Raw genomic sequence first — 22272 nt, forward strand, 5'->3', positions numbered from 1 at the left:
CCCAGACAGTCAGAAGATCACACTAAGATTGGCCAAAACAGACAGATGGACCATGTGACTGACCACGTTACCTGTAATCGGTCAAGGAACAGCTGCTGCATCAAATCCTCCCAGAACAAGAATGGCTTCTCCAGAAGCCGCCGGCATACCACATCCCAGCTGTGATTGGTGGACTCGTTGGTAAGTAATTCCCACACGGCATCCCGGATGCCTGCCAGGCCTTTCATGCTCTTCACGAACATAAGGAGGTTGGTGATTCCGTTTTTAATGTCTTCATTGCACCTGCAACAAAAATCATTTTCCTTGGCCTCATTAGATTCATGGACCCACACCTTTATTGAGAAAAGAGCAGGTCTCCATTTGAAAACCTCTTATGTGGGTCCCAACACATAAATCTACTCACCTCAGAGCAGTTAAAAACATGTATAAACACAGCGTTTCTAGCTGGATTGGAAGGGAGAGCCTATAGTCCATTCACCAGGCCCACCCTTGCTTCTCTGAGTTATCCAGAAATCCCCATAGAATGGCCTCAAAATCCAATGCGCTAAATAAGAGCCTAGGAGTGGCAAAACTCATGTTACATAAGAGAATTTAAAATCCTCTATATAGGGTTTTGAAAGACAAATTCCTTTTTGGTTTTCCTACAGTGGGGGCTAATCTGCCATAAAGGTAGTGACAGGTGGCTGAGTGAGCCGCTGATATGACCTAGTGGGCAGTGTGTACAGTATCATCCTGGAGATCAGACTTGTCCCCCATTCGTCACTGGCCTTTGTATGGCCACAAACAGGCCTGCCTGGGTGGTACCTGTCGGCCTCGGGAAAGTTCTGGCTACTTACATGTGGATCCATTTCTGCAGCGTGTCTGTCAGGTACTCCTGGCTGATGGGATGTGCGAGGGTCCGGAGAGCCGGCTGGAACTCCACAATGGATGCTGGCAGGTGTTTGAACCAGCTGCAGAGCTTCATCTCTTCTTGTAGAACACCAATGCCCTTTTCTAAAGAGAAGGCCACGTGAGAAGGAATCGGGGCCACCCTCCGAATAGCATATTAAAAATATGGACCAGGCTGGAGCCCTAAAAGAGGGGGGAAAAGCAAGTATGGAGTATGTCCAGGGCCTCCGGCATCAGGGAGCTGGCAGCTTCCCTCCGACTCTGATCATCCTATTGGCTGAGAAGAAGGCAAGGAAAGCGAGGAAAGGAATGGGGAAAAGAGAGAAAGGAGACCTGGGTGTGCACAGTCCTTGACATTTGCAAAGTAGAACTTAAGTTGTCAAAAAACAGGTGATGTTTCCCTCTCCTCACCATCTTCCTACCTCCCCTGAAGATCTACGGGAAGACTCGATGACCACCCGTCTTGCTTAGTGAGTGAGTTGTTGTAGCTCTTCAGAGGTGACCTCTCCAGAAGGGCACAAGCCACGCTGTGCGACTCTGGGAGGCCCACTCATGGTATTCTGTGTGCAAGCACCCTCTGGAGTTTGAATGGGTCCTTCTGAGGTCCCTTGCCCTTGTCTCCCAATGCCACACATGATGAAGTAACCAATGACCACCTTTCAGAGGAGGGAAAATGTACTAAGTGTAAGTACCCGGACGGAGACCAAGGCCTAAGGAAATGGTACCCTAGTTGAAAGGTAAAGTAAGCCGGGAGTGAGACTATAACACACATCTCTGAAAATGACCACATGACTGTCACCACATTCCACCTGTTTCTCTCCTATCTTTGGCTGTCTCCTCCATCTGACTTATGAGTTCTCGAGTTTGCTGAGACACGTCCTCTGTCATCCTCTTTTCTTACTGATGATGTCACCTATCCCTGTGGCTTTAAACAACAGCCATATGCAGAGTGCCACTGATGTGTGTCTCCAGCCAGAGGTCTGGCTCTGTTCTGGACCCACAATTGCCTGCCCACTCACATTCCCATTCCAAGGTGTCAGTCATCCCCAGTGCAGTACTTTAAAGAGTGAACTCGTCATCTGACACCTCCCTTCCACCCCTGCACAGTCAATCCATCACCAAATCATCTCCTAAACAGATGATTGAGTTGCCTAGTTAGCTCCATTCTCTACTTCCCCATCATCTGTCACCTGGGTCACAATGACAGCCTCTAAGTAAGCTCTCAGCATCCACTCCAACCCCATGGGGATCCACTGCCATATAAAAGCCAATTGCATTTAATTCCAAGTGGGAGAAATCCTACCAAATAAAACTACAAGATGCATGGGAACGTATGCTGGAAGGTCCTAGAAGGCTCTCCATTGTCTTCTGGATAAAGTCCAAGCTGCCCAGCGTGGCCCACATAGCTCTGTATTACCCCGTCACATCTGATAGCCTGGCCACATCTCGTCTCATGCTGTTCTTCCCAGCATCACTCAACACCCCTTAAACTGACCTGCTCTCTTTCAGTTCCTCAAATATCCTAATATCCTCTGGGCCTCTGGATATTCTCTTCCCTTTGCCTGGAACTCTCTTCCTTGCCTTCTTCACCTAAGTCTTACTCAGCTGTTAGGTTTCAGTTTAAGTATCATTTCTTCAGTGAAAATAACATTGGTGAGGTCCTTCCATTCAATGCTCCCAGGCTAACCTGTACTTCACCTTTAGGGTAATGGCCAATGCTGATGTTAAACAGGTATGTGTATATTTGAGTTCAAGGTCTGCCTCTACCACAAGACTGTAACTTCTATGAAGGTGCAGTCCATATTTGTCCAGTTCACTACTGCATCCCCAGAGCCTAGCATAGTAGCCGACAGATGGTAGATGCTTAACAAAAATCAGCTGAATGAACCAGAAAATAAACAAGGTTGGCTAGGAGCTTACCGGTAGGATGCTGCCCTGTGATGGTCTCTAGAGTTGAGAAGAGCAAGCCACATGGCAGGGAGGGATCTGGCAGCAGACCTTCTGGTAAAGTGTAGAAAAGAGCATGAGCTTGGTTCAAAGTGGTGGCCAGCAACTCCACTATCGAGCAAATCTGAGCCTTGATGCCAGCACCTATGAGAAGAAGCCAGCCTTTTACACAATTTCCTTCAGCAAAGGTTAAAATAAAACTGGATGCTTCAGTCTCCCTCAGCTCAGCCTTCTCCATTCCCATGTTTCTGGACCAAATTTTGGAAAGAAGCCACACCCACCATGGTGCGGCTGGTTGAGAAGTTTCTGAATAGCTGCCTTTCTGGCCAACAGGAAGTCTGTCAGGGCTTGGCGAGGAGAACTCTCTTCTAAGAGCATTATAGAGCACAGGGCCTCAGCTACAGCTTGGTCCGACACGGCTTGGCATTTGAGCAGCATCTTGCTTTCATGCAGAATGGTTGACCTAGAATGACAAAGGTCACCAAGGAATTTTTTACATCCTTGGAGAAGAGCCACGGTGCATCAGGAAAGAAGACATCCTCCATAAAAAACTGTAGTGGTGAAGCATGGCCCTCATCAGAGATCTCTATGCTGGATCCACTTACCGGAAGTGGCTGGCTGCTGCCACCTGCCGGATGAGTATGGGGAATCGGGAGAGGACGGGGCTGTATCGGGAGCCAGAAGAATCCAACTGGAGCAGGCTGTGCAGGTGGCAGCAGAGCAGGTAGAGCTGTGTGGCGTGGAGATACTGAGAGGCCTCCATCGCGCTCCAGATCTTCTCAGGGATTTCTAAGAGGAGTTTGATCTGGGCAGCCATGCTGTAGAACTTCTGCTGGGATGGCTGTGGCTACAGGCAAAGGCACACACGTCAGAAGAACAAATGCAGACAAGGTCAGTGTTTGGCAGGCCTGGGGGGAAGGGTGGGGGCATTTTAGGGTTCAAAGCTTTTATTCAGCCTAATTCAGTGCCATTCAGCTGGGCATCGAAGTGTGGTGCCGTAGAATTGCTGGAGTCAGGAGTGGTGTACAATCCCGCTGGCTTTTCCTACCTACTGGTGCACCTCGGCTCAGTCCCATGGAGAGGCAGACTTAATCTGGTCATCTCAGAGTCTGGTTATCAGTGATCCTGTGATGTCTCAATAGCATGGAGACCTATGGAACCCCACGGAACCCTTCGAGTGAGCTTTCTCCTTCCCTGTTAAGCCACTCCACTAATGTTCAGCCTTCCCACATTTTCTCCTGCTTCTTCAAGTGCATCACAGACTTCCTTGCTGGCTGTCCCTTTTCATCAGCTTGCCACCAAATCTTCACCTGGTTCCGTCCTCCACTCTTCTCAGGCTGTCTGTCCTGTCACTTCAGGACTCTCTTCGCTTAAGCACCACCACTAAGCAGACCACTACTGCCACATCTTTATTCTCAGTCCTCGCCACTCCCCTGAATCCCAGCCCGGCCTTTTCTGCTGCTGCCTGGTAAATTTCACTACCACTCCATAATCTGAATCCTTAAAACTAAATTCATCTCCTTAACAAAAATCTTAGCCATCTCCTCCCTATCTACCCTAGCACATACCACCACTCTACTGCTAAATTCCCAGGAAGCTTTTGTCCTTCTGATAGTTTCTCTAGATAGCTCTATTATTTAAGGTTCTGTTACCCCTTCTGTGATTCTAATGCAGGTCATCATCATCTCCCACTTAGATTCATCCAAAAACATTTCGATTGTGTTGTGGTCATTCACTACTCCCTCTCATCTATCCTTTTCTTTTGCTGTCAAATTTACTTTCTTCAAAGGTTACTTAGATATCATCTTTGCTTGGTTCTAAGAGGCTCCTCACTGCTTAGTATCAGCTCAGCCTGGTGGTCAGGGGGTTCCTGTTTTCCATTACACTCTTCCAGGTTTCCATGTGTGGGGTAGAGGGGTGATTTCATCTCCCACGGAACATCTGGCAGTATGTGGAGACATTTTTGATTATCACAGTGGGGGAGTGGGGGAGTGGGGAGGGTGCTATGGGCATCTAGTGGACAAGGCCAGGAATGTTTTTAAACATCGTGCAATGCACAGGACAGCTGCTACCTCAAAGAATGACCCAGCCCCAAATGTCAATAGCACCAAGGTGGAGAAACTCTGCCTTAATCAAATTAATTACCAGTTTTTAATCGTCTTTACATATTTCAGACCCAAATTCCAAGACTCATTGTTCTTAAGGCCCCTCTTTACTGAGAAGGACCCAAGTCTGAAGAGACTTCCTTTAGAAATCTTACGGTAAATGTGCACAATTATTTTGGGAACCAACCGCATTATCCTAAAATGTTTTCTACTGCTCTTGTAGATTACTTATATTTTTCCTATCAGCTTTCCATGGATTTAATTCCCCAACTAGATTGTAAGCTCTGTCAGAGCAGGGACTGGGGCCTTCTGTGTCTTTGCGCCTTGAAAAATAAATCTTGGAGCATGACTGAGTTACAGCAAAGGCTGGCCATGTAAGGGCACCATGTACTGCATGCACGGCTTACAGAGGGATGAGGCTGCTCGTCTGAAAAAGTAGCAATTTCTAGTCTTCTATGGTTCTATTGTGTGAGCCCAGCCTACTGACCTGAGTTTCTCTAAAACCCAAGCTGTATTAAAAAAGTACAAAATGACCTAAATTGTACTTTTGCAATTTCACTTTGCATGAAGCTATAAGGTTGTTCCCCCAGGTTGCTAAGAACAAATTCCTTGTTTACCTTTCTTGCCCTCCAACCCCTTTCACTATGTCATTGTCCCCAAGTCAATGCTCTTTAGGAACACAAAATGCTGTGGGGGAGAAGAATGCTTGGGACAACATGATTTGAATAGTCGTAGTTCTCTACAGTGAAAATGTTCTGCTATCAAAAGGTGATGGCTTGGCCCTGGCTGGTGTGGCTCAGAGGACTGAGCTTGGCCTGCGAATTGAAAGGTCACCAGTTGGATTCCCAGTCAGAGCACACGTCTGGGTTGCCGGCCAGGTCTTCATGGGGCGGGGGGGTGAGAGGCAACCGGTGGCTGAATCTCTCACATATTATTTCTCTCCCTCCCTTCTCCTCTCTCTAAAAATAAATAAATAAAATATATATTTTGAAAAGGTGATGGCCTGACGCTGGTATGATCCTCCAACAACGGGTGGAATAGCTATTTGGCGTTGTGGACGTTATTCTTGGGAATGGGGTGGAGGTGGAGGAAGACTGGGATGAGGAATGAAAGACTGGGGGGCTGGGGTCACGGTGTCAAAGGAGAAATCTGTTCTAAGATTAACGCCAGGAAATGTCAGCTAGGCAACAAACTGAGCTGTCGGGCAAGGGAGACCCCTGGCGTTTTCCTCTAACGTCGGACGTGAAAGCTCAGGGAATCCAAGAGTGAGGTGAGGGAATCAAGGCCTGGAAGTCAGGGATGGCTCCTGAAGAAAGGGTCGAATGATTTGGGGGACGGATCAGCAGCCAGGTGAAGGACCGCCGTGCGCATCCCCTAGGCAGAGGAGCTGCATTTGGCAGTTTCCTCCCAAATGCAGGTGAGGAAGCGGTACGGGCGGGAAGAACCTGCGGGAGGGAATGGTTGTGGGGCGGAGCTCCTGGGTTCGGACTGACCTGCGGGTCTCGCGGCGGCCGGGTCGTAGCCGAGCCCGCTTGGCGGAGACGAGCGCAGTACTGGTCGGTGGCCTGCACGGCGTCCACCAGCCCCTCCGCGCAGCGGCGCATCTGGCCGATGGTGTCGGCCGCCTCGATCAGATCGCGGTACCGCTCGCCCACCATCTGCCGCAGCTCCTCTTTCTTGTGCTCAATCTCGGCCCGGACCTGGCGCTCCAGCCCTCGGATCTCTTCTGTTCCGTGTGTCTCGAAAAGCGCCGTGGGGTCGCGCAGATCCAGCCGCTTCAGCGCGGAGGAGGTGGCGGTGGCCGCCATGGTGGCCCGTCAGCCACCCTACAGGTCACTTCCGTCCTGCGGCCCCGCCGCGGGGATGCCATCTTGGTTAGGGGCGGAAGTAGTTCCGCCCCGCTGCTAGCCTGGCTTGCTCCCTGCGGACGGTGGACAGCTGACCCCTGGCGCGGCATTTTAAAATAGGAAGACCATGTGGTTAAATTAGATCGCTAAGGCGATCTAATAGTCTGCCCGGCCAGCCTCCCGGGCATGTGAAGCTCTTCTCCGCGCAGGTGGAGCCTTTCCTTGTGGGAATTAATTATCGTAATCAAGCTCCCGCCGGCTGATTGTAAATACTCTACAGGATGCTCGTGGCCCTTCCTAGACCAATCAGAACCCCGGACAGTGGTCTAGCCGCTGCTACGAGGGGATGACACTTTCGATAGGTTCCCGTACCTTCGGAATTCTCCAGCCGCGGAAAGTCGCTGGCTGACCCCTGAGCTGGACTGCGGCTAGGATTCAACTCGAATACGCGCTACCTGCGGGCACGTGACATGCAGCCTTCTGTGGCGTCTCTGTTATTCTTGATTTTCAGTGGTCCTTAGGCGAATGCAATGTCAGGAAACGAGAAGTTTGGGTCCATTTTTGTTCATTGGAAAGAGTAATTTCACAATTGTTCTGAATCAGAACGGAGCGCTGGGGCAGGCTGCGCTCCACAAGGTGTGTGTGCGCGTTCGTTTCGCTTGCTTTTCTCCGATTGATTAGTACTCTGGGTTAGTTTACTCGGGGGTTCGTTTGAATTTCAAACCAGTGGTTTGGCAGTGAAAATGTTTTCCCTGATACAGCTTGTATTGGCACCAGTCCGGGGAGGAGAGAGGAAAGACCGCAATCCTGAAAAAACAACGCCTGAGGGGTGAGGGTGGCGATGGTGGGGGTGACGCCTTACCCGAACTCAATAGTAAAATTTGAATAGCGTGGGCTGTTTCTTCTAGGTTTTTACAAGACACTTTATTTAACAACAAAAAAAATTGATTGAAGTTTTTATACTAATGTAGAGAGAGTGGTATAATGTATCCACCATTGAGGTATTATAACTCCGGTTATTTATATTGCTTATAATATATTTATATTGCTTATAATATATTTATATATTATATTGCTTATTTATATTGCTGTCCACTTCCTTTCTCTCCCACCACTTCCATAGTTTTGATGCAAATCGCAGACATCAAAGAATTTCAGACTGTATACAAGCCATTTATGATATTCTCGGTTAGCTCACAATAACCCTGCAATATAGGGAATATTCTCACTTTACAAATGGATAACCTGGGACCCTGAGAGACAAGCGGACTTGCTCAGTAATAGTATAATTTCCAAAGCATGTTCACAAAATGACCTGATCTACACATCAGCTCTGCAAGGCAGGTAGGGATAATTATTCTATGCGTGACATAGAATATGTCACAGAAAGCTTATTTATACCTGCCAAGTCACTTAGCTAATGAGAGACAGAATCAGCACTTAGACCTAGAATTATGAATTCCTGGCTCTTTACTTTTCTAGTCTGTCTCACAACTTACCACAAACTTAACAAACACTCCCTGGTGGTGGGTCTGCAATTTCCTGTCACTGTTGTCCTGGTAGGGGACACTTGTCTATTTTTGGCTCCCCAGCATCTGCAGAATCTCTTTTCTGCTCTTGGGAAGTTGACTCTGTGTGGCAAGATCTTTTCCCCTTGGAGCTACTCTGTTACCGGCCAATCAGACAGAACCACCTAGGACTTTAAATGGAGAGCTAGGGATGTCAAGAAGCAGGGACAGTGGGGATTTCGTGGGTGGCAGATATACCTGTAGCATCCATTCTCTGAGGCAGCAGGAAATTGAAAGCAGCTGCAGGGCCCAGCTGCCAGGGCTGGGGGGTAGCTATGTGTGACCACAATGATACCCTCACCAGAACTGCCCAGCAGCATGCTTTGCCTGGGTCCTGAATGGGTTTAGCTTCCTTTTGTTCCTGTCTGTCCCCTGAGCCTGATTCCCTAGATTTCCCAGAGAGTCTATGAGCTATCTAATGCCTTACTGACAAATTTCATTTCTTTGAACAATTGGGTTGGTTGCTTGCCCTAGAGACTTTAAACTGATACACACTCCCTGAGTTTCCAGCTCTATGAGAGTTTGCCTGATGTCTCTGTAACAGCCAGAGGCAGGAATGTTGACACATTGGTTAGGGTGTGGGGACCTACGAGTCTGTTTAAGGTGGCTTGCACTTGTGTACATGCCTGTCATTGCAGGCGTGTAGAGAAGAGGCAGGCTTGCCAGCTGACGTCTGCCCTGTGAGGCATGTTCTGAAGGTAATGCTTTCCCTAACCTTCCTCTCTACTTCCCCAGCCAAGTTCACCTGGCCGCCCTGTAGATGCCACTGTTGCTCTTCTGCCTGCAGAACCCAGCGCATAATAGGCTGTTACCAAACCTTCTTGCCTGGGCACTGGAAGAGCTCTGGGAGCTGGAGGGGAAATGTGTCTTTGACTTTATTCTCTTGTTTCCTTTCTAATTCTCCCTACACAGAGGCAGCATCCCCTTCCTCTTCGGCCTTCTGTTTTCTCGCCTTATGAAAACCAGGTTTGGGCAAAAAGCTCAGCGTCAGTGCTGGACTGAGTGCTGGACTGGGGACAGAGGGGCAGAGATGAGAATTAAGGTCTCCTTTCCTCAGGGTGGCATGTGAGTAAATGGCCCCTCCTAGTTTTATAGCCATGACTTTGTTTTGGTTTAGGGATAAGTGTGTGTGTGTGTGTATGTGTGTAGTGTGGTGATTCTTGAGGTCAAGTTTTCTTTTCATCTTAAGTCTTTAAGGGTAGAATTTTAAAAGTACAATGTTAAGTCAAAGAGATTATATTTAGATCATCCTGGGTCCCTGAAATCAAACCTACGTATTTTGCCATTATAATAGCTGTAAATTTGAGCAATACTGAGATACTTTGCATATATTATTTTTAACTCTCTGTAATAACCTTTAATTATGCTGCAATAATCTTGCAGCATAGGTGGCCTGATAGCCATTTGATCAGTAAAACAAGGCTCAGCAGGAACAAGCAACCTGTCTAGATGGTCAATGGCTGAGCCTGTCTTTGGACCCCGATGAGTCTGACTCTCAACATCCTTGATCTTTCTACCTTGTCACCTTACTGGCTTCGATGAAAACTTTGGAACATCAAGAGACAGATGGGCCAACAATTCTGAGCAATGTTCAGATGCTACCCACACTGCTTTTTACCCTTTGCTTAAAGGGGGTTCTCTGCAACTGCACGGCAGTTTGGGGACTCAAGCTGGGGCAGCTTCCTGACCTGGAGGCAGATGGTCCATGGGGTGGCCATGCCTAGTGGAGGGCTGTCTTTCAAAAGTGGGAACATATTCTGACATTTTCACTTTCTCTAGGCCCACGGGAACTCTCATTTTCATTCTGAACACTGAGGGGGTAGGCTTCTTACTTTTTAATAGGAATATGGAAGCCAAGCCAGCATAGTGCCTAAAATAGAAGGGTTTCCCACGGGTTTTTGCAGCCACCACATGTGCTCTACCTGTATGTGACGTGCGGTCTAGCATCTGGGAGAGGGCCCCCTGGGCCTTGGTTCCCAAACTGAGCAATTCTATAAATATTTGCCAAGTGAGTGAATGCTGACATGCATGCAGATGCTCAAAGGATGCTCCAATAAAGGCGAAAGGGTCTTTCACCATCAATGGCCTGGGAACTGAAATACTCAATGCAGTAAGACAGTTCTCAGTCACACCACACTCATTTCAGTGCCTGGTTTCATGGAAGGCTGCAGTGTTTTGGGCACGTCACTGTTTGACGTGGAGAGTGATGGCGATGCTGGAGGGAGGGCTGCGTTCTCACAGAGTAAGGACAGCATGGGGACCGGGCACGTGGGAGAAGAGACAACCCATGGAAAGGCAAAATTATCCAGGAACATTGAGATGAGAAATCGAACTCTACAAAGCTAGAAGAAATGGAAAGGGAGAAAACAAGAAATCAGTCAGCAAATGACCAGAGAGTGAAGAAATGAAAGGGACGTCTGACCTGGTGAAGGACAGGCTGTGTCAACAAAGGAGTGTCAGGGGCCCGACGGAAGGCTGAACTCCACATTGCTGCCTGGTGGGATTCAGACATTTGGTGTTTGCTCTTGGCTGAGATGCCAATGTGATAAAGTGAGCTAATGCAGTTGTCTTGACATCTTATCTTTATGGCAATGTTTATCAGCCTGTGTCCACTGGAGGTGACATTTGTAGTAGAAGGGGTGGTTATTTGACTTCACTGTTTGCAGATACCTGAGCCTCTGCCCTCAACAAATAGCCAGGCTGGCATCAGAGCTGATGAAGGGGACCTGGACATCTGGGCTCCACACCTTCTCAACACCTTGACCGAACAGGTGATGGCGAAGCTCACGTTCCAAACTTCATGTCCTTGCCTAGTGTGAGTCCTTACTGTGTTAACTAGCTCAATGCTAGGGAGGATACAAAAGATATTTCATTAAGAGTCAGTGATTCTGTGCCCAGTTCTCACTTCTTTTAAGTCTCCTCTGTTGCCTTTTTCCCTCCCTGCCCTTCTACCCTAGCTGATGAGCCTTTCTCGTGTAAATGGAGAAAACACAAGTAATCAGGCAGGAATGTCCTCATTTTAAATCTGCTGTATCTATCAGGGTGCCTGAACACAGGCTCACACCCACTAACTTCTCTCTTATTGAGAGAACATGGTGTTCCTGGTCTGGCAACCTCTCTACTTGACCTCTGGATCTTACCCCTCCCACCTCTCAATGACCTTATTTCCTTCTCCTCCATCATTTTCTTCCTCTCGGCTGCATCATTCCCATTACTAATATTTTCTAGTGTAAAAATGCTCCTTTGTCTATGTTTCCTTCCAGACCCTGCCCATGTCTCCTTTCCAGATCACAATGAAATGTCGTGGCCTTTTGCTGTCTCCACAAGTCACCTCCCCTTGTCTTCCTCAACTCCATCCATTAGGGCTTCTTGCGCCACCACTCTGTCCATTGAAAGGCTCCCTCTGCATCTTGCCAGTTTCAGTAGTGACTTCTCAGTTTCTGGACCTTTCCACTGTGTCAGCATCACTGACCTGTCCCTCGCTGACCCTGTTTCTATGGACTCCTGTGACAGGTTCCATGTTCTCTCACCTGACTAGGCTCTTCTTCTCCGTTACATTTGCTTGTTCTTCCTTTGCTTGACCTCTCGCTGTTGCATGGGCCCAGGCTCAAGCCTTAGCCCTGGTCTGTTCTTAGTCTACATTCCCTGTCCATCCTGCCCTGCAGCTTAAGAGTTACTGGGTGTGGGGGTGGGGCTCCACCTGCAGGGCCCCCTTGGCTGCCATGGATGACAATAAGTCTACCAAGACATGATCTGCTTGGGGAGGAAAGGTGGCCGATCTCCCAAAAGAGAAGGGTCAGGAGCCTGTTCCTCAGTGGCCTTTTATTGGGTTCATTTGCACAAGAATTCAGATAAAGCTCATTAATTATTGCCAGGAAGTAAGGATCAAACAGATAACAAAGAACTCTGAGGGCCTATTTTGAGTCAGGATCAGATAGCTAAAGAGCTATAAAACTTTGAGAAACACACTTACTTCTTGCTTGGACCCTTATCATTTAATTGAGAGCATTCTAAACAAAGCAGGTTTCATGGGATTTTATATATTCTTTCTTAGGCCTGATCACCCAGGGAACCCGCCCTTTCCAACACAGGGCTGCACCACCCTCTGTCATTGTTTCAGGCTTAGGTGGAGCAAGGGAAGTAAGGCAGCCAGGAGATTAGGAGATTTCTCGCAGACAATGAGGACTCAGGCTTTGTCAAAGCCAAAGGGCGAGGGTCCATCACCCCCTTTTGCTGTAGCCCCCAGAGGTCCTTCCATGGGGGCCTCCCACATGATTGTGCCTGTCTTAGATTGTTCCCCCCTTGGGGAATCTTACCCATCATTGGCTAACCAGCCAAGCATTGGGGGCCAGTTACGGATGAAGTAAAAGGAGCAGAAGCAGCGCTCCTGCCAGGGAGATAAGTCTTGTCTCCTTGGTGGCTTGCTGTCCAAGGTCACTCCCTCAGCCTTAGCCTTGGGAGGGGTTACAGCTTCTAAAACCAGGCAGGGCAGTTCCCAACAACTGGGTTGCAATATTTGTTTGTTTTTGTTGTATTTTGTTTAAGTTCTACCAGGTAAATGAGAAACATCAACCCTGGTTGGCCCAAGACTGGTTGATAAAATACTCTGAATCTTTACATTATGTGAAAATTTCTAGTTTGGGTATTTGTGAATACAGTTTGGGAGCAAATTCAATCAATTGACTAAAATGTATTGAACAACCAGGTTGGTTTCTTGATATGTCTTTGGTATTGGTGGGGGTGGTGGAAGAGTATACTCTTTGACCTTTGAATGTACAGATGAGTTTATATTTTGCAGGGAAAGAGAGACAGAGAGAGAGGGAGAGAGAGAGAGAGCAGGGGTGGGGGGGCCAAGGAATGAGAGAGAATTAAGTTGTGTCCTGCGATGTCAGTGCCCAAAACAGAGCAGGATTTTTGGGTGCTGGCCACCTAGAATACTATGTGACTGGGTGGAACTCTGGCCCTTCACCCCTTTTGCAGCTCCCAAGCTGTCCAATAGTTATTTTCTGAAGTCCAGTTTATCCTCTTAGGATTTAGAGAATGCTTCTACTGCTGGAAGGCCCCAGGGACCCTTCCATTATGCCTTCACCTGGGTGGGAGTTTGAATGAACTCCAGCTATTTCAGTAGACTATGGGCAGTTCAGAGGGCTGAGGTCCTGAGACAGGGGGTATCCCATGCACCCAGGCACTGGTGGTTGTCTGCCCACCCCCTCCCACCACCCCATCCATTCTGTAGCCCTCTCTGGAGGCTGACCTCTGTGGACTGCCTCATGTGGTTGTCTTGCCCTGTGGTTCTGGTTGAGTTCAGCCATGGGAGGAGATCAAAGGTATCCACTCTGATTTTGGCCCTGGCTAGTTGGATGACTCGATGGCCACATCTCCTGTGGAGTGTCACCTTCCCCACGGCTTTGGCTCTCACTGGGCTCCTACAACATCATCCCCTCCCTGGCCCCTTTACCTAGTCCCCAGACCCCTCATCCCTCTCCTGGTATTCCCTTACACCTCCCCGCACCTCTGTCCATAACGCCTTCATTACATTCATGTCTGTTAAACCACTTTGAGTGCGCCTTCTGTTTCCAGCTGGACCCAAGAGGGATACAGATGGTTACAGACTCAGGATTAGTATCTTGACCTTCCCCCTGTGGTTAGCACCAGGCCCCAGGCCAACCATGGCCTCACTCTGGAGAAAGAACAAAAGACTCAGCAATTCATAACATGCTAAGTCTCCAGAGTGCTTTGGCAGGATGAGGCTCTGTTTAGGGAGGTGAGAAGTTAGGTCCTGGTCCATTCTGGTGGAGGCCGAAGTGCAGTTAGGCTTAGCCAAGGAGGACAGTCCTTTAGCCGGGATGGAAGGCTCTGTGTAGACCAAAAGCAGGCAGACACACAATGCATTTGCTGTTCTGCATGGGACTTGCCTTCTTCTGCTGTCATGTGGGTTGGCTTGATATATCAGCTAAGCTTTCCACTAATGGCAGGGTTGGAAGCCAGGGTTTCTTACTAGCCAATTTGGAAAATGGTCAGTTGACTAACAACCAAAATGCTTCTGGTCTTCTTCTGCTGTGATTAAAGGTGAGGGAGCCCTGACATGTACCAGACGCCTCTATGCACCTGGCAATATGATCAGTTATTGAAAATATTTTTTTTCATCCATTACACAGTTGTGTGGGGGACGTGGAGTTATGTCTGCTTTGCAGACTAGGCCATGTGGGCTCAGGGTTGTCAGACACTGGCATGGTCCCACGTCCCACAGGGAGAAGTGCTGGTGGCAAAGTGTTCCTGGGCAAGAGACACAAGTACATCCGTCTGCTCCGGTTTTCTGACCTGCAGAATGGTACCTGCTTCACAGTGCTCCTGTGGGCATTGAAATAGGAGGGTGCACATATATAAAGCGCTTCAAACAGGGCTTAGTGCATCACGAGCACTCAAAAAACATGCCCACTTTCTTTTCGGGTTTTACTAGTCGATTTTGTAGTTAAGACTCCGTTTTAAGCAGCTAGACATTTTTCTTATGTTTTGGTTGTGAGTGAAAGGAAGATAAGAAGATGATAAAGAGTTGTTTTCTTTGACCTACTTTTGAAACTCATGACAACTTCTCCTGGCCCGTTTTGCCGGCTCCAGACCTAGAGAGCCCCGGGGTCATCGTCGGCCTTACAGCCACTTCCGTCCACTCTTTGAACTGGGAAGAAACCAGATAGGGCCATTCAAAACCAGTCTATGGACAAAATGGAACTCACCGGTGGTGGTCAGTTTTTAAGCTTATTTTTTTTTCTTTTGCAGCCAAACCAATGACTGCTAAGACATCTAGAAAAAATCTTATAGGGCTTAAAGTTTTAAAACAAATTGTAAAATTTTGAAGTTTCCAGGTTGGTGGCCTAGAAAACCTGGAAAGTATGGGTTATGTCACCTTGGACTCCGGCCCATTTTCCTGAACATGTGGGGTCTTTTTCAGAGGTGGACAGGGACAAAGGTGAGTTCCTGTAGCTGGGCTAATGAACACACTTCATTCTGGAGTTTATATAACAGGACACTTGCAAAAAAAGTCACAGAAATATTTGCTTTTTGCTTCTTAGTATATACAATCAATTATAACAGCAAAGATAGAGGTACATTTATTTACCTGACACAGAAACATGCATCATCACAAAGGCATTTGCAGCTTATTCTAGAGCAAAAGCAGTTTCAGCTACTTTTTTTTCTAAATACCGACATTTAGGAATGACATTAACAAGAGTAATTGCATTTGAAAACCCATAAGAATAATAAAAATATCAAGCTTATCTACACACCTATTCTTGACATATTAAAACCATCAATCACATCACATAATTGAAACTTTTTGCAGTTGAGGCTGCTGAAGGCTTTTTCTGGATGTCCCAGGTTTCCTGGTGGCCACAGAGCTTGGAAGGGGAAAGGAAACTCCATTAAACCTCCAAAAACAGCTGGGAAGGAGCCCAAAGGCTCCCATTTCATGATCTCCACCACTTCAGAGAGGGGCAGGGGTGGGGGTGGTGGATGGGTAAAATGCCATATGAGAGGGAGAGGGAGGGAGGGAGAAGGGAGAGGGAGAGGAGAGTTTTCAATCTCCTTTGATAATGATTGATCTACAGTTTGCAAAAACCCACTGTTGCTTAGCCGTGAGTGACAGCTGGAGAATGATGGGTAGATCATGAAACAACAAGTAAGTATTCTTTAGGAAAAATGCACTGTATGTGCTAAAGCTATCTGTAAACACGTTCCAGAAGTCAGCTCCACACACTCCACACCCTGACCTTTCCTAGCGAGATGGTTCTCAGGCTCTGGGAAACTCAGATGGAGGCTTTTGAATGACTCTGGGGAGTTGAATTGTCTGCTGTTACTTTTGTTCACCAACAATCGGGTAAGCTGGACGGCTGCTTGTGGCACTGCTTTGTGTGGCTGGGTGGCTCATTTCCTCTGCAAGCGGATGGAAACCAGTCTTCGTGAGCTGGCTGTTCTAAATGGGAGCCTTTTTCTCCCGCTCAGCTACACATTAAACCCCTGTCCCAGGCCACGCGGTGACCCGAAGAAGGGAGAGGCAGCGAAGAAGAGGGAGGCCTGGCCCCGGGTCGCGCACTGCAGGACCGCATGCCTCTGCTGCTGTTTCCTTTCAAACCCGCTCCCGGCCTGATTTTATGAAAACTGTGTCCCTTTTTGTTGTTCCAACATGGGCATTGTGGGATTCTCAAAAAGAGAAGGCATTTCTAAAATTTCAGACATTAACTCTAAATACGAGAGAACCCATTTTGGAAGGTAGATCGAGGTACCGTGAAAGGGAGCAAACTCTGATAAGGGTTAAATTTGAAAACTGGGAGACTCGGGGCTCAAGGGCGGCTTTCCCTGTCCCCCGACCACAGCCTCTGCTCCTGAAGTGACTGCCACTTCAGTGCCTCGCTCTGGTTCTTCTCTACCAGTTAGGGTTTCTTTCATCAGTCTTGGAGGCAGGGATCCTTGAAATCCCAAACCCCCTAAATACCCATTTCCACATTGGCTCCACAGCCCAGAACCATGTTGCTCACGGCCGCTCAGCTGGACTAGGAATGTTCCGTGTAAGATCTAGGAGGAGTGGGTTTCCTCGGCTGCCGAGACAGCCCCTAGCATAGGCCCTCTGTGGCTGAGGCTGTGACTCTGCCACCTTCTAGTCGACAGACCCTTAGCGCCAGGAGGGAAGAAAAGGTGTGTGAGGGTGCGGAGGAGAAGGGTGAAACAGCTGCGGTCACTAACACAGCGCCCACCTACCCGGGAGTTTGAAGAGACATTTAGGAGACCAGTGTCATCTGCCAGAAAGCATTAAGCTGAAGCCAAACACAGTGAGTCTTCATCTAGTTGGAGCCTTTGCTCCAGAAGTGTCTCCGCGCTAGGTTAGCAGCACAGCTGGGACTAAGTGAACTTTAATTAATCTTGAGAATGAACTGGAGTATCAGGCTCTGCTCATCAAAGAAAAAAATACAATGCACTCTTTCCCATTATGTACTGGTGGGTACTCCAAGAGCACAGGATGAGCTGATGTAGCTATACCCAGCCAAGGACTGGAGTGGGACGGTGGACAAGAGGCAGACCTGGTTTATCTTGAAGAAGACGCTGTTGGAGGTGTGCTCGTGGCTGAGGGAGAGAAGCGCTGCTCGTTTTCTCGGTGGCCGAGCACCTCCGTTTCCCCCAAAGTGCTCACTCTCAGATTTGTACTGGGGGGTTGGGGGGAAGAGACAGCTATTGCTGTCACAACACTGCCCTTGATGAGAATCAACTTGGAAATAATTTGGGGTGATTTTTCTGCAAAGATTATATTGTTTTTCTTATGCAAAAACATTGCTGTTAGCAGACTGCTTTAAGTTGGTTGACTAGTGGGCATGATTTGTAGTAAACTGCTCATGCCATTTTACCAACTCTATTTCCTTACAATTAAGTTGAGGGGGCCTGTTATGGCAGGGACAGCTGGCTGGGGCGGGCGCGGAGTCTGTGATCTGGCACGGACCCGCTGGGTGAGGAATTAGCTCCTGCACAACGTCCCCTGCCCCTCTCTAGAAAAAAGTGACTCAGTGTCCCTAGACTTCAGATGGGTCAGCCAGACATAGTCCTCTCCCTTCTTGGGGAATCTGCCTTGAGGTCTTGTCCAAACAGAGTAGAAGGTGTACTATGTATGTCACATGTGTGCCACACATGTGTGTATGTCACAATCACATCCACAGAGCACAACCACATGTGTGCCGCACCTGGGCTCTGTTGCCTTGCACGTGTGTGTGAGAGCACCGACTGCAGTGAAAGTCCGGAACTGGGGCGACTTAGAGGGCCCCCCATTTCTCCAGAGACATGCGGTGCTGGTTCATGTTAAGAAAACTAAGCCTGCGTTATGTTATATGAGAACCATTTGGGTTTCTTGTTAAAAAATAATACCCGTGCCCTGGTTGGTATAGCTTGGTGGACTGAGTGCAGGCTGCGAACCAAAGCATTGACGGTTCAATTCCCAGTCAGGGCACATGCCTGGGTTGCAGGCTGAAGTCCCCAGCAACCGCACATTGACGTTTCTCTCTCTCTCTCTCTCTCTCTCTCTCTCTTTCTTTTCCCTTCCCTCTCTAAAAATAAATAAATAAAATCTTAAAAAAAAAGAACTCTATCATGTCATTTCAATTCTGCTTGAAATAAACTCTTCATTAAAAAAAAATAATGCCTGTGAGTGAAACACGGACTAAAAAGTCTGACACGTGTGTGGTCAGGGGCACACACGAGAGCCGTGTCGGCCACCCACCCGACCAGTCTTGAAAAAATACTTCCCATGAGAAGCAATATCGGCTTACTCAGTAATGATGGCATGCCCTTGACTGGGGACAGGAACCCTCGACAGGAACTGGTACCATCTGCCAGGTAAGAGGGGCATCGCCCAGGGGTGGCACGCTGCTCCTTGGCAGTACCTGCTGACTTTACAGGTGGCCCCGCGGAGCTGATCCTGGGTCTTCCCCTACGGAGGTGAGCAGTTTCCCCTCGGGCCCCCCATGCTGGCCACTTCATAATCTGCTCTTTGTAAGGACCTGGGACAGCTGCGTCTCCTTCTGGCCCAGGGCCAAACCAGTCTTACTTAGTAGTGCATAGCAGGGCCCCTCTCTCTCCTCCGTGACAGTCCACTCGGAGACCTTCTCTACTGCTTGAGCAGTGGGAGGCCCCAGGTGCTGAATCACTGGAGTGGCCAGACTGTGGGAAGCTTTTTCAGATTTCTTTTGAAGTAGGCCTTGCACCAGGCTCCTCAAGAGGCTTTTCTCAAAGGGTAGGGCAACTTCATCTCTAAGAAGCACCTGCCTTTTCTGCCTCCAGTCCTGTCGGCAGGATCAGGGTTGGAAGTGAGCCACCCCTCCCGACCTGGCAGAGAGGTCTTCTCACTCTGGTCTGGCCCTTTAATAATGCTCGGAAAGAAGACAGAGACGAAAAACATCAAGCCTCTGACCTTCTCCGTAGAGAATCCCTCCCCACCCACCTGAAGCTGAGTCTCACATTTAAAGTCTTTTGTCTAGAGGGAGGCGGACAGTCACTGAGCCTAGTGATAAAGCCACAACATTTCATTTAGTGATGTTATCCTCACTCGTAATCTCAGGAGAATCAGTAATGTTTTACGTTCAGCTCTGTTAAGTCTTGGTTAATATTTAGCTCTGGTTTTAGGCACAATCCAGATAGTACAACCTGACATGTCTAAAGGAGAAAACTAACTGATCCGCCTGCCTTTGGTCACTGCTGAGTTAAAGGAAGGGGTGGGCAGCCCTGGAAAGGGGCAGTGGGGTGGAGGTGTGAAAGCTTGTCTTTGAGCTGTTACTCTCAACCCCAGTGGTCTGCCAACTCAGGTAACAGGGCTCCAAAAGCTTTCAGCTGTGCGTAGAATGCAGTCCCTCACACCTGCTTTCCAGATCAGCTGCTGGGAGAAACACCGAGACTCGGCCTGTGGGAATGTTTCCAGAAATTTACTTATTAGAAGCCACACAACCACTTAGGGAAAGGTTTCCTCTGATGGAGCATTTGATAGGAAATTCAGTGGTTTTGAATCTGGCAAAAATGTGGATTAGACAAGTGACTGATGGCAAGTCATTACTGATAAGCTCAAATGCTTGGCTTGCCAGCTGTTGTGATTCTTACGATGATACACATTTCAGAAACCCCGTTCGAACCTTTCCAGTCATACAGGAAACTTTGACGCTTCTCTTGCCATCTTTTGTCACAAGGCCAAGGTTCATTCCTGCCCTCCATTGTGACCTGACTGCCGTGACTGAACAGCGACATTTGGGGCTGACTAGGAGCATGCATCTCGACAGCCGTTTACTTCCTGTCTCTCAGGGACCAGACTGGACGCTCCTCCAGCACACTGCTCCTGTCTGGGGCAGCTGGCACTGGGAGCGTCAGCAGTCGGCACTTGTGTTCGGTCACTGCCAGCTCCGGAGGTGCCGTCCAGCAGCCCACCTTTTCTTCTCTGCAGACCACTCATGATACACACATAAATCCATGCCAGGATGAAGAGAAGTGCAATGACAAGGTGAGACTGTAGAAATGGCTACACAACACACACACACACACACACACACACACACACACCCTTTCACCTCCTTCTGCCCATGCTCCTCCTCCTCCTTCATAAAAACAAAGATTTCAAAGGAAATGCTTTACATCCAATTTGACCATTATTATAATAGGAGGTATTCCAGGGTCTTTGAATGAATACTGATTTTTACTTAGGGATGGGATTCCAAGGGACCCAGAATAATGGGTAGAAAGAATTTCAAGGCAGATAGATTAATTCTGTAACACTCACAGCCCTGTGATCAGAGAAACTGCCTCCAAGGAAGTCAGGATCCAAGGCAGCCAGCCAAAGTTCCCAAGCGAGATGCATACCCAGCGAGCATATGGTGAGGACTCATCGCCTGGACAATTTCTAAGGCCAAAAGGTGGAGCCTTTAAGACCGAGGCTATAATTCCACCCATCAGGTTTCTGCTATATAAAGAGGTATTCTCCACTTTCTGAGATTTCTCTTTCAAGGGTGACTTGCTCTCGGGTTGTTTTCTTTGAAACAAAAGCTGGATTAAATATTTTAAATGAAATGTTAACACAATTTTAATCCCAACATTTAATCATAGCTTCTTCCTCCACTCCACATTTAATTGTGAAGATAGCTGTGCTGGGCGCTGGGAGAGAATAAAAGGTCATGCATCCATTGGTTTTCAGGTGCCCTATCGCTTGTGCAAGCCACTCCTTACCTTCCATTAGCATGGGTGGTTAAGAGCTGATGAAACCTAAGTGGGTGGAGGGAGACAGGGATGGGAGAAGTAATGCAATGCTGTGGGCTGTGTTGAGTGGTGTTGGCTTGTGTTTCTGTGGCACAGGAAGTTCATCAACACTGGACATGCAGTTGAAACTTGGGCAGGGTTCATGCCAAAGCTTAGGACAATCTAAGAAGACACCAGGAAAGGGACACGGGCGGATGAAAGAACACTGTATTTCCTTTCATTGCTTTTTTTTATAAAGAGAGAGAAAAATGAGGAGGAGTCAGAGTCACTGTCCCTCCGCTGTGGCTGCTGGGAAAGCCTGAGCTGAACTGGAAGCTGGCCTATCCTTGAGTAACGGCATGGGATTTTACTGAGTGGATTTTTGTGTAACAACTTTCCCGATAGTCTCATCTTATGGCTGTGCCTCTTTTTATTTTCATACGGATTGATCTATCATAAGCCTTACTGAGCATATTTTTCTAGGCCACAGCCAGTGCTTTTGGGAGGGAGGTGGCATGAATAATACAGGCAGCTGGAATAAAGGCAGCACATTAACGATGAGCCACAGGTGCAGTTCTTTGTCATCCTCACCATCTAACAGCCCTTGCATAGAAGAGGAAAGCTCATTTTTAAATAGGGTACAATTGCCCTGACTGGCGTGGCTCAGTTGGTGAGGCATCATCCCCGAAAGTGAAAGGTCACTGGTTCAATTCCCAGTCAGGGCACAACTGGGTTGTGGGTTTGGTCCCTGGTTGGGGTGTGTACAAGAGGCAAATGATCGATGTTTCTCTCCCTCCCTTTATCCCTCCCTTCTTCTCTCTCTAAAAATAAGTGAATAAAATCTTTAAATAGGGTACAATCTCTATGTGAGACACTAAGAGGGAGGTTTTCCTACAAACCCAGGGCTGGTGGTGTCCTGACAAACACCTGAATGTATATTTCTTCATGCCCTGGAAATGGTGATCACCCCATTTCTTATCAATTGCACACAAGCCCATCTACAGTTTCAGGGAACAACAACAACAACAACAAGCCCCTGATTGTGCAATGTGCCTGTCTGTGACAGTGCTTGAGAAATGGCTGAGTCCACAGTCAGATGGTCATCGATGGTCAGATGCTCGATGTACTCGATGCATGAGGAAGGCGACATGGCTGTCCCTGTGAGCA

The 22272-nt window shown here is 48.1% G+C and overlaps 2 protein-coding genes across 7 annotated transcripts in view; one reads left to right on the forward strand and one right to left on the reverse strand.

Moving 5' to 3' along the window:
* The window catches only part of COG1 (component of oligomeric golgi complex 1), a 13351-nt gene extending 6553 nt beyond the window's left edge, over positions 1–6798 (reverse strand). For 4 of the 6 annotated variants that reach the window (XM_028519923.2, XM_028519924.2, XM_036033417.1 and 1 more), the window contains exons 1-6: positions 6434–6797; positions 3441–3682; positions 3117–3298; positions 2809–2979; positions 837–993; positions 72–282 (exon numbers count right to left, since the gene is read on the reverse strand). In XM_028519923.2, the coding sequence (XP_028375724.1) occupies positions 72–282; positions 837–993; positions 2809–2979; positions 3117–3298; positions 3441–3682; positions 6434–6748 (1278 nt within the window). In that variant the 5' untranslated portion in view covers positions 6749–6797. Of the gene's footprint in view, positions 1–71; positions 283–836; positions 994–2808; positions 2980–3116; positions 3299–3440; positions 3683–6433 lie in introns of all 6 variants that reach the window. The other 2 variants (XM_036033419.1, XM_036033418.1) reach the window with 1 other exon arrangement.
* Positions 6181–22272, forward strand: part of SLC39A11 (solute carrier family 39 member 11) — a 324919-nt gene continuing 308827 nt past the window's right edge. Inside the window, exon 1 of the mRNA XM_036033429.1 lies at positions 6181–6357. The gene's annotated coding sequence lies outside the window, so the exon portion shown is untranslated. The remainder of the gene's footprint in view (positions 6358–22272) is intronic.

Source organism: Phyllostomus discolor, chromosome 8 (genome assembly GCF_004126475.2).
Source record: "Phyllostomus discolor isolate MPI-MPIP mPhyDis1 chromosome 8, mPhyDis1.pri.v3, whole genome shotgun sequence".
Classification (NCBI taxonomy): Eukaryota; Metazoa; Chordata; class Mammalia; order Chiroptera; family Phyllostomidae; genus Phyllostomus; species Phyllostomus discolor.